Below are 12,767 nucleotides of genomic sequence, written 5' to 3' on the forward strand. Positions count from 1 at the left end.
TTTATATAGTTGCATTTCCCACTACTATTGTAGGAATGAAAGGGACCAATTTCAATGGTTTCCCATATATTTAAATCTATGGCTTCCATAAAGATCTGCATACGGGTTTTCCAATAGTGATAACCCTCACCATTGAAAACAAGAAGCCTATTAATAGAATTTCCCTTAGCAAATGGAAAGTTAGATAAGGCCATAAATATTCTTGAAGTTTTTAAACATTAGACAAGAATCCTACTCTGATACTACTTGTTGGACAAGTGGCCTCAATAACTTATGGGGGGGGGGGGTGAATTAAGTTTTAAAATTTTCTCACTAACAAACTTTAACCCCCTTTTAAATGATAGACTCAGAATGCAGAAGAAGAAGCAACAATCAATTTAATCAATGTTCTTTAAACATACAAGACAAAATTGATTGCAATAAAATAAATGAGATAAGGGAAAAGAGAATAGCAAACTCGATTTATACTGGTTCAGCCACTTCTTGTGCCTATGTCTAATCCTCGAGCAATCCATTTGAGATTTTCCACTATCTCTGTAAATCTTTTATAGACTTTGAACACACCTTGGGATCCCTCACCCTTGTGTTCAAGATTCTCACCATCCAAGAGACAACCAGTCTCTTGATTACAATTCTCACAATCCAAGAGACAACCAGTCTCTTGATTACAACTGAGTTTATGAAATGAATAAAAAGATTTCTCTCCTCTAGAGTAGATGATACAAATTGATGTTCCTAGAAGAATTCTCAATAGATTTGTAAATGTTTGGCCAATAGTTGTTGAGAGAGAATTTGACAATTAAGTTCTCTTAGAACATATCTCTCTTTCTTTTTGAAGTCAAACACACATATATATAGGCCCATCGTGCCTTTTCAAAATGGTTTGAAGAGATATGTCTTTTCAAAAAGCTTTTCTGAAGTTTTCTCACTGGTAATCGATTACAGATTTCTGGTAATCGATTACACAGTTATAATTTGAAGGGTCATGACTTTTCAAATCATTTTCTGAAGTGTTGTTATAGGTAATCGATTACAAAAATCTGGTAATCGATTATAAGATTCAAAATTCAAAACCCTTTTTGAAAAACCATTTGCAATCTTGTCTTTGGAAATTGATTACAGTGCCTAGTAATCGATTACCAGTGCCTTTGATCTCTTGGAAACAATTTTTTTTAAGGCAAAAACCAATCAACCAGTGAGATTGTTTGAGGCCTTATCTTTTTCTTGATCTTGTTTGCTTGACCTTGAATTAATCTTGAAGCAATGCTTAACGTTTGAATGTTTGTTGAAGTAACCTTGTAAGAAACCTTATTTGATTCTACTTTGGCATCATCAAAATCCTATATTCATACATTCACATAGAGAAAACTGGAACTGTCATAACTGGCAAATATTATAAGCCCATCTTCTGTTGCTACAAACTTCATTCATCAGGAAACAAAACCATATTATCATATCTTGTTAAATTCTCAAGATCAACCTTTTCAGTAAGATTAGTTCAGCACTTTATTATTACACGACAAGTTTTAGATTCTAGCGGAATGAACAATCAAATTCATCAAATCAAGTTCCATTTGAGTTTGTAAATAGAGTATTTGATATAGTTTATAAATTAAAAAAAAAGATAGTAGATTAGAAGGGTGGATTCCATCATTTTCCTCAGCATTTACTTCAATCTGGAAAATAAACTTTAGTTACTTTATTCAACATCTAGAAATTCACCAAAGAACTAATATCCTGTGAAAAGTAAGACTAAATATATGCCACAAGCACTAAATTAGAAATAAATTAAGTAACATAAACACCATTGTGCTCATCCTTGCATGACTCAACACGTGCTTCAGCAATACCTTGGAAAGTTGTAATCAACCATATTCAATCAAATGCATCAAGTGAAAACATATATAAACTAGATATAAAATCATTGCTATAGTCCACTTAAACAACAACAATACAAATTTAGAAATCTCATTACTTTATTTTGAGACAAGGCATAGCATGAACCTTTATATGAACAAAAATTTTAATTATTAAACACGGTCCAATTTAGAAAATATATCCTTAAAAATATAAAATTGTAGAAGTGACTTTATGGTCCAACTTGTGTCGACAAATCTTGACAATTCACTTTAATAAATGGCTTTTCAGTTATTAACATGGAATTAGTATTCATTCCTTTACCTTTACAACGGTTCCTACTCATGCAACAACTCATATTATCACTTCATCATTTATCTTGATTGCAGGAATGTGAGCAGTCTTAGACCAATATTTCCCTTTCTGACTTTGGTACCTTGCTTCTAGTAAAGGACAATTTTTTATCTCCAGTAATTCAAGAGAGGATGGCAGCTGATCTTCTGGCAAGGATTCAATGCTTCCATAGTTCCAGATGTTAAGCCATCAGAGAGAAGTGAGATGTTGAAGCCCTTTTCCTTCCAACAACTTTAAACCATTGAAACACCATAGGGTCAACACCCAGAGAGATGTGGGCAGTATCAGCTCCTTCAACAAGGTGTTGAGAAGATCTTCCTCCCCCAAACCACAAAGTGCAAGATGTGTCAGAGGAGTGAGACATTGGAATAGCAAACCTAACTCATGTTTATACATAGATGATAGCATTGCAGCTTCAGCAACAAGTGCTTCTAAACCAGAAGGCAAAAAGCTTGGGGAAAACAATGCTAGCTGTGGAAGGCCTGAAAGGCTCAAGACTTTAAGTAGAGGGAGATCAATTTGTTCTGAAAGTGATGAAAGCTTCTTACAATCTCCAACAAAAAATGAAGATAATTTGGGAGCAGCCCCTCCACTAATTACTTCTAGGTTGGGACAATTTTGGATAGTAAGAATTTCAAGGGCAGGGAATTACAACTATCCATCATTACCAGTTCTTCAAGTGATGTGTATTTGTTCCATGTTTCATGAAATAGAAATTCCAAGTTCTCTCAGTGTTTAATTTCAAGGGATTTCAATGATTTGGGCAAACCATCAGTTGGGAAGGAAATCAAAGAAGGATTGTTTGTAAGAGTCAACTTTTGGAGACAATTGGCACTAAGCACCATTCTTGGCAAATACTGCAAGCTATCACACTTATCAATACGTAGTTTCCAACAAGAAAAGTTCTCAAACAAAGATGACAAGTCTTCTACCTTCAAATGGTAGCCACTCCTCCCACTCTGGCATATCTTCAAATTGGAGGCTCTCCAACAATGGAAATGGCTGAAACTGTAACATCCCAATTTTTGTAATCTAGATTAAAAAGGATTGTTATTTATAAATAAATAGAGTTTTAGAAAAATGATGAGATTTTATAAATAAATAAATAAGGAGATATAATTATTAATTAAAATAATGATTTGAGAGAAAATAAAAAGGGTATTTCATTTATTTGTTTGATAGAAAATAAAATAGAGTTTTTTTTATAAAATAAATAAATAAATAAATATAGAGCAAATAATAGGCTGAATACCCTAGGTATAAATAGTTATGTTAAGTCAGGTGTCTCTTTTTTGCCTCATTTTCGTTTTTCCCTTTCTCCTCTCAAAACCCTTTCTTTTTCTCGCAGCCCACCAAAATAGTTATGTAAAACTACGATCTTGGTTTCGTTAACCGTTGGATTTTCATGAAATTTGGATATATTGTTCGAAATTCAATTGCGCACACTTCCACCGTTGGGATTTTCGAGATAATATTCGTTGAGGGAAGAAAAGGAATCGCATGAAGACAGTACAAGTGGAGGTTTCAATCTCTTTTCCGTCTCTCTGACGTTTGGGAATTCTATCGGAGCAGTCAGAGGAATAACTGAAGGAATCTCAGGGAACCGCTAGAGATGTTACTATCGCTGGCTGAAGACACGTGAGTCCGCTCAGAGGTAAGGGATGAATTATTCACAATTGGGGGTTAGTGAGTACATGTGTAGGGATCCTTAGAGAACTAAATTTGGGTTTATTTTAGGATGTTTATTGAATTATAATTTTTCTTTATGATTATGAATGCAATATTATTGTGTTCTATGTACCAATTGATGTCCTGATGAGAATTGATTGATAAACTTGAGTGCTCTTGATGTCTTTGTGTTTAACCCATGATTTTGATTAATTGATTTTGATACAATTGTGAGAAACTATTTTAGAGGCTTTACATCCCATGTTGTGATAAAATCTTTTGTATAAATTGTTATGTTGAGGTTATGAAATGATGATTCAAATTGTGAGTATGTGATAAATTGAACATGTGACGGATGATGAAATACATGTGTATTGAGATGAGATGTGTGTATTGAGTTGTGAACTATGAACTGTGCAATCACACAATTGTAAGACCCTTTAAGGGCGATGAGTATTATGATGGGATCCACTGTGGGAACCCGACGAGTTAAAATGATTTTGAAAACAATTGAGTAAATGTGTGTATTGCATAGTTCATAGATAAAGTGTATATGATTCATGAGGTGTGATGACATGTTAAATTGAGATTATACCATTGTGATTGGGATTAAGTGTATGTGATAAATTGAGTATGTATATGATTGAGATATATATGTGCATTGAAGTGTTGTGTGCATTGAGTTGTGAACTATGAATTGTACAATCACACGATCATAAGTCCCTTCAAGGGCGACGAGTTAATGCTAAGTCCCTTTTAGGGCGACGAGTTGATGCTAAGTCCCTTTTAGGGCGATGAGTTGATGTTAAGTCCCTTTAAGGGCGACGAGTTAATGATAAGACCCTTAAAGGGCGACGAGTTAAAATTAATTTGAGAACAATTGAGGAGTCGTGTGTTTTGTACAATTCATAGATAGAGTCTGTGTGCTAAAATGTTTTCTGAGTTGAACCTGAATCAGGAGGGAGAGGCCCTGACGGACTCTTCGGAGTGTAGGCCTTGGGGGTCACACGGTTTGAGTGCTCCTTTAAGCCTATGTTGATCCCATATGATATTACCTAGTAAGAGTGACTTGACTTATTATTGTGTGGTTTGTTTTGTCATGTACTCCTAGGCGCTCGACGAGGTTTTTCACTGACATGGTACCACATTGCATATAGGCTTGAGTCTTAGCATAACTGTCGCATACGCTTGCTAATTGTTTATTATGAAATTGATGTGTTATTATGTCTTGATCAGAGTGTGTGATTCCTGTGTATAGTGATTGATGATTGAAAAGTGTGATTGATGAATGACAAAGTGATGAAATAATGTGAGATATGCTAAGTAAATTGTATTTGGCTACTATATGTTGTGTTGTTTCTCTCTAGTAGTTAGAAATGTGATAACTCACTCCCGGTTTGCTGTTTGTGTTTGGATTCTGTGATGATCTTGAACTTGGTGTTCGGGGGAGCAGATGAATAAGTGGATGACTATGAAGAACCTCATGCTAGAGGACACGGGAACACCACGCTCTGATAGGATGTGACATTAGGATATAGGTTTTATATTAATTGTATGAGACTTAGATGACCTTCTTTGAGTTGAGATAACTTTATTATTTATTTGGACAAGTTTGAATATGATGTAGAAGAAAGTGAATGTGAGCCTTTTACCCATTTGAAAAGCTTGTATTTAAAAATATTTTAAAAATACTTTTAATTAATATTTGAATTTTTATTCCTTTATTAATATATATGTGAGGGGTAGAGGGTATGAGGGGTAGAGGGTGTCACAGAAACAAAGGGTAGCCTCTATAGCTGCAGTAGAATTCATGACCTATTACATTCACCATTTGCATCCTCATAATGACAAGCTCCTTAAGAGAAGGTAATTGACCAAATGGTGAAAGTGACAAACAATAATTACAATCAGTGATGACAAGGGTTATAACATTGGAATTTGAAGAATCACTTAACCATTTTGGAAAGATTGTGCCGCCATAGGATCTAATGTTGAGTTTCTTTAATTTGTTGATGGTTGCAAGTTTTGAAGTACATCTTTGGCAATTTGCGAATCTTGTGGGTCATTATCCCACTCCAAGACAAGCTCCTCAATCTGTTCTTTTTTCTTTAGGTTGGCTTGAATTGCATCCATGACATCATTAACATTCTGTAGCTCTAAAATGGAAAGCTTATCCCATAGATGAGGAAATCTTCTAAATTCCATAATTCTTAGTCCATCTTGTTTGCTTATGACAAAAGAAGTCAATGTAGGAAGATCTTGTAGTTTGCATATTTGTGTTGGCAGCCCCAAATTTGTGCCACTAATGTCCAAGTGACGTAAATTGACCAAATTTCCTATTTGCCTAAGCAGTTGAATGAGAAATTTACAATTTAACAATTTCAAAGTGTGCAAATTGTAAAGCATGAAGGTTGCCTCAGGCAACATTTTGATGGAAGTAAAGGAAAAATCTAGATATCGTAGAAGCACCAAATTGCCATTTAAATCAGGCAACTCTGATATTTTTTGTATTCAGACAATGACAATGTCTGCAAGAATCTTAATTTTGGCAACCAACCATGTGATACTGTTTTGGTCAAGTAACATTCTTGTTTTGGATATCAGAGTCGTGGTAGAATGGTTCGCAAATAGGTTAGCTCATACAAACCCTCATAGAGACATCAAAGCAATTTCTATGAAATGTTAGGTGGCAAGCAGTTCTTGGGATTTCACCATGTTCAATGTTGCAAGAACTTTTTCCTGACACCAGTCTAGACAAATCATAGATGAGATCTTGCATTTTAAAATTTCTGTTTACTTCAACATTGTCTTTTTCAATTAACGATCTAGATAGTAATTCATTATAACAGTCATCACCTACTGATCCCATTGATTTCTGCACTTCACTATCATTGTAAAGGGATTGAGCAAGGGTTGTTTTTCCTAGACCTCCCATGCCTATTATTGTGATCACTTCTATATTGTTCTTCTTCTCATCATCAAATAGAAGCATATTCAGCAGCTTTTCTTTGTCATCCTCTTTTTCAACAAGAAAAAATTCAACCAATGAATATGTAATTGTTCTGTAAGAGACTCTCCTAGAAACACTTTGCAAACCAAGAATATCTTTTTATTTTAAAAAATGTTCCAGCGTTGTAGATATTGCATCAAGCTTCGAATTCATGCTCCTAGGGAATTGATTAAAGGGAGAAGAAAGTAATGATCTGACCTCAGTAGTGAACTTTTTAGATTGTCCCTCCACCTTTCATCTCAAGGATTTGATGTTGATTTCATCCAACAAATCTTTGGCGTCATAGACAACATTTTTCAACTCGTCAAGCCATGCCTTCACTGCAAGATCAATAATCTGTTTTTCCTCAGCATCATTGAGCACAACATTAAGTGCTAACAACTTTATCTTCAACTCATCCAACAAAAAAACATTTAGCTTTCTACTGGAAAAGAAATCTTGAAACTCTCTAGAAGCTATCCTGTTTAATAAGATCTCAATGTCTCCATGGAAGCAGAGATAAGTGCCTCTCCCACCATAGCTAAGGCCATTTTTTCTCGTTTGACAATTTAGATAAGAAAATTGAAGCTCTTACTGCTAAATTGAATGTGATATGTACATGTTGTCATAGGGAATTATATTATAATGCTTTTAACTTTTAAGTCAACTCAATATGTTTTTTATTTCAAATTCAGTACCACTATAAAGTAGGGAACCTCTTTGCTTTTTGACTTTTGTGTTTTAGCGTAAATTGTTAACTAACGGAAAGTATAGCATAATTGTGCTTGAGTAGACTTTTGTGTATTTTTTTATTTAATACTATTTAACATACCTTTTCAACAAAATCATCTATTAAGACATAATAGGTCACTTTTTACCTTTACAACACGTCTTTACGTTCTCTCTTGCTCTCAAATCCGTTTTCTCTTCTTCCTTTTTTAAAACCTTCTTTTTCTTCCGCATATACTCAAACCAGTCTCAATAAAATGATAATCTTGGACTCCTTAACCATTGGATCATTGTAAACTTTAAACATGAGGTTTAAAACTTATTTTCAAACACACTTACCATTGGGATTTTTGGGATAATGTCTGTGGTGTAAGAAATGTCCCTCACACTGAGCTTTCTCTTTTCCTACATACACTCAAACTTGTTCCAATAAAATTACAATCCTAGACTTGTTAACCGTCCAATCGTTGTGAACATTGGATACCACCTTTGGAACACATTTTCGCACATTCTCACCGTTAGGATTTTCAAAATAATGTTTTTGAAGAGATAAATTGGTCTCGCACTTTGATAGTGAAATAAAGGCTGCAATCTCTTCTCCTTCTCTCTAACACTTGGGAAACCTAACAGAGCAAACAGATGAAAAACTTGAGAAATCTTAGGGAACTGTTACAGACGTCGCTATCATTGTCGGACTACACACGTGAGCCCACTTAGAAGTTAGGGATGAATTTATTGCAATTGGGGTTAGAATAAACATGTGTAGTAAACTTAGAGGATAAAATTGAGGTTTATTTTGGAATATTTACTGTATTTTAATTCATGTATGATTATAATTATGAGATTGTAATATTCAGATCATGAAATTGTGATTAAACTTGTGTGTAAGTGATAAATTGAATATGTGATGAATTGTGAGATAACATGTTGCTTTGAGATTGAAATTGAGTATAAGTGCAAAGTTAAAGGGAAAGTGTAGGATTCCTAGTTAGGAATCTAAAGAGTTAAATTGTAGCACAATGTGTGAAACGTGTTTGAAACATGAGTGTGAGGTTATGAGTATTGTATAATTCATGAGCAGTGTTTGCGTGTAAAAATTGTTTTAGGGATTGGACCTGAATCAGGAAGGTGAAGCCCTAACGGATTCTTCAAAGTTTAGACCTTGGGAGTAAAGACACTCGATTTGAGTGCTCCTTTAAGCCTATGTTGATCCCATATGGTTGGAGCATTCTCGCAAAACAGAGTGATCCGGACTGGTTACCTTATGATTTTAATTAGTGAAAGTGACCTAACATACCCATTGTGTGGTGTGTTTTGTTATGTACTCCTAAGCACCCCAATGTGATTTTTCACTAACATGGTACCACATTGCATAAAGGCTTGAGTCTTAGTATAATTATTGCATAATGTCTGCTAATTGTTTATTATGAAATTGATAAGTGTTATTACGTCTTAACCCGAGTGTGTGATTTATGTGTAATGTGATTGATGATTGAAAAATGAATTTTAAATGATAAAGTGGTGAAGTGACATAAATTATATTAAGTTGAACTATGTTATAAATACTTCTATAATTTATCTTGATCATGTCTTTGTTTATTTGTAAAAAAATGTGATAACTCACTCCATGTGTGCTATTTGTATTTGAATCATGTGATGATCTCGAACCTTATGTTCATGAGAGCAAATGACTAGGTGGATGATTTCAAAGAATCTGGTGCTAGAGAGGGTTAAGACTCCTAATCAGAGAACAAGTCAAAATCATGGTCTAGATAGACTATGGAACTTAAATTTAGTGCAAATTCAATGAAACTTTATACCTTTAACAACACAAAGTACCATTTCTGTAATCAATCAGACAAGGAAGAAGTATACGCCAACAACGTTAAGGTTCACAATCTAAAGGGAAAAAAAACAAACAGCTTGTAGCCAAACCAAGAAGACAACCAAAAGTCATTGCCTAGTTTGAAATTGCTATCATAAAATGAACATGTCAAATGCAAACCGTGCTCTTGGTGGAACATGAACTCAAAATAAGCAATCATCAACAGGAGCCTAGACTCAGCAAGCTTTGGGTCACAAAATGAATACAGAAAATAGTACTGAATTGTGAAAAAAAAAATGCCCAATTTGGTGCATAGAAAGTTAGACAAGGGTTATTTTTTTCCTACTTTGTGTTGTTAAAGATATAAAGTTCCATTGAATTTGCTCTTGCAGCTGCCAGTTCCTGTCATTAATGGTTCTGAGGAAGATCAAGCTATTTGGCGTCCCTCTTTAGATGGTAATCTGACTTTTGAAGAGGCTTTCTCGTTTATATCTCCTCCTGGTCAAGTGTGTTCTTGGTATAAGAAGATTTGAAATCAGGCTACTCCTTCTTCTAGGAGTTTTGTTTGCTGGAGATTTATCCATCAACGTATGCCTACAGACGAATGCCTGTGATCCCGTAGTTGTGTTGTGGTGTAAGTTTGTAGCTTATGTGGGGTAGCAGCTGAAACCATGGACCAACTTTTCTTCATATATTTGTTTGTTAAAGGTATTGGTTGCAATCTATTACCAATATTCAGTTTTGATATGACTGATTGCTTATCCATTGTGAAGTCTTTGAAACACATTAGAAGTGATCAAGTGAAAGACGTTTTATTGTCAGCAGTGATTCATGTTATTTGGGTTATATGTGGCTTTGTAGGAATAGCTTGAAGTTTAGGGATGTCAGTATACCTGTTCATCAAGTTGTTTCTATGGTCATATCCGCAATTTCTTTATCTGGATTTTGCTCTAAAGGAACCGCATAAGATTCAATGAATGGATTTTCGATTTTGCAGAAATTTCTAGTGCTAGCCAAGCCTCCAAAACCTGTTGTAGTCAAGCAAGTGGATTGGAGTCCGCCAACTTTGGGCTATATATTAAATGCAATATAGGTGGGGCTTGTAGAGGTTTTTCTGGTCATGCAGGAGTGTTGCTAGGTGTACCCAGCATTCTATAAAAATGATGAAATTGCCCTTGCTTGATTTTCCTCTTACGGATCAACTTGATCCGTAACTTGATCCGTTTCGTAAGAGGAAAAAAAATAATTTATTAACTACATATTTAAAGATATTGTTTAAGGTTATTTTATACATATTAATAAAAATCAATAAATACATAAAAGATAATAATGATTTTATAAAATTAATATTATCATTATTAATTTATTTTTTATTTTTATAATTAATCATATCATTATTAATATTATAAAGAATATAAAAAAAATAATTAGTATTATATTAAAAATTAAAATACTAACTACTCTATAATACATTTTTTTACATGATCATTAGTATAAGTGGGAAAATAGTAATTATAAGAGAATTTAAAAATATTAGTACGCTATATAAAATAAGTTCTTAGATAACAAATGATGTCCATTTTTTGTTTAATTTTTTTTTACACCCTTTTCAACTTCTTTATTTCAATTATATTTAAAGTTATATTTTAAATTATTTTTTATTAGTTGGTAAACTAAGTTAACTAGACCATTTATAATAAATTACATATACTATAACTAAGTTAACTAGACCATTTTAATAACACACGTGTATATAGACACAAATGGAATACACAATCAATGAAAATAAATAAAACTAACATTAGTAATGAAAATAAATAAAACCAACAATACTCATGAAATAAGTTCATGTACAATATCTGTATATACAAGGAATATCAATATAAAATATGTACATAAACTACGCCTGATCAGTGCGTCGCCTACGTCTACACCTAACGTATACTAGATGGTCATGTGTCACACTCCTGACCAATCTGAGGCATTCTTCGATCACCTCATGTGTCGATGAGCTAGGCGTGACCACCCCTAGACTCAGATGGCGCTCCAACCTCTCAGCAATGTCATCACAAACTTCCTGTTACATACAAAACAAACTAATTACACAAATTATTATGCAAATATTGAGGTAAATGACTTAAATTATTAGTATTACTTACCACTGCATGTCTGGACTCCTCCGCAGATGTCGATGATGCTCCTGGCTCCATCGGGTCGTCCTGAACATCAACTGGTGCCTCCATCGAATCATCCTGAACATCTGGCGTAGGGATGACCGGCTCATCGACGTAATCCGCAGTCACAGCGACTCGCTGCCTCCGTGCGGATGCAGTAGGCTGTCGACGCTGCGGAATATCATCGAAATCATCACGATTTCCTCTGCCCACACCTCTGCCAGTAACCTGACCTAAGGCACGACCTAATCCTCTGGTCCTAACCATGATTTGCAAATGAGTGACACAAATTCAATCACCCATTTCATTCACTCAAATTTCATTGGTCTAACGCAAATTTCATTGACTGAAAGTCACGCAAGCTGTCAAGCTTTCAAGAAAGGCATATCAAGAAAGGCTACACATGTTAGGCTTTTATCGGGTTAGTTTTTATTCAATACACTATATGATTGAATGGAAATTGATTATGGATCCTAATATTATTGATATTAGATGAACAAAGCCAAAGAAAGAAGAAATCAATCTTCTTGAAATGGAAGCAACTCCATATTGTTTCTTGATGATCCTTTATTCCCTCTTGATCCTTGGGTTTCTGGCTCATGCTTTGTTCATGATCTTATCCTTAGTCTTTATAAATTGTTTGTTTATTGTATCATTTTTCAGTGAGGTGTGCATGTTTTAATAGGTTTTGTACACTTTTCTGACTCATTGGGGGAATATGCTTCTAATAACAAACAAAATAATTTGAAATCAACATGAGTGACTGGCGAAAAGGCTCTCAGTGGTTTGAAATTAACCGAGAACTAGCTCTTAGGATAGTTGAAGACAATACTTACTATCCTAAGCTCAAAGGCTCTCACTATTTTCAGACAATGTTAACAATTAATACTCCTCATCTTTTGGCAAATAGAAGCCTCACTTATGTGGACTGGTCAAGCTTTATGCTTATTCATTTGGTTCAACCTATAATTTTTGGAGCAACTAGATAAAGAATGGTCGATCAACATTCAAAACAGAAGATAACTTCCCATAGATTATCCCAATAAAAAAGCAAAATCCCTTTCCTCTCAAAGATATACTAGCACTTCATACATTAACATCTACTTCTTCCTCTTGGATTTGAACAACATATTCAAAAGTATGGTCTTTGTTAATTAACTAGTGATATTGA

General features: G+C 34.3%; 1 protein-coding gene across 1 annotated transcript; it reads right to left on the bottom strand.

Moving 5' to 3' along the window:
- Positions 1-11,230: 11,230 nt before the first annotated feature.
- On the bottom strand, positions 11,231-12,767 carry LOC114401414. The gene is made up of 2 exons (XM_028363932.1): positions 11,582-12,767; positions 11,231-11,499 (listed from the first exon to the last, which is right to left on the bottom strand). Exons 1-2 carry the CDS (start codon positions 11,861-11,863, stop codon positions 11,323-11,325), a joined length of 459 nt encoding a protein of 152 aa, XP_028219733.1. The 5' UTR covers positions 11,864-12,767; the 3' UTR covers positions 11,231-11,322.

This window comes from Glycine soja, chromosome 20 (genome assembly GCF_004193775.1).
Source record: "Glycine soja cultivar W05 chromosome 20, ASM419377v2, whole genome shotgun sequence".
In the NCBI taxonomy this organism is placed as follows: Eukaryota; Viridiplantae; Streptophyta; class Magnoliopsida; order Fabales; family Fabaceae; genus Glycine; species Glycine soja.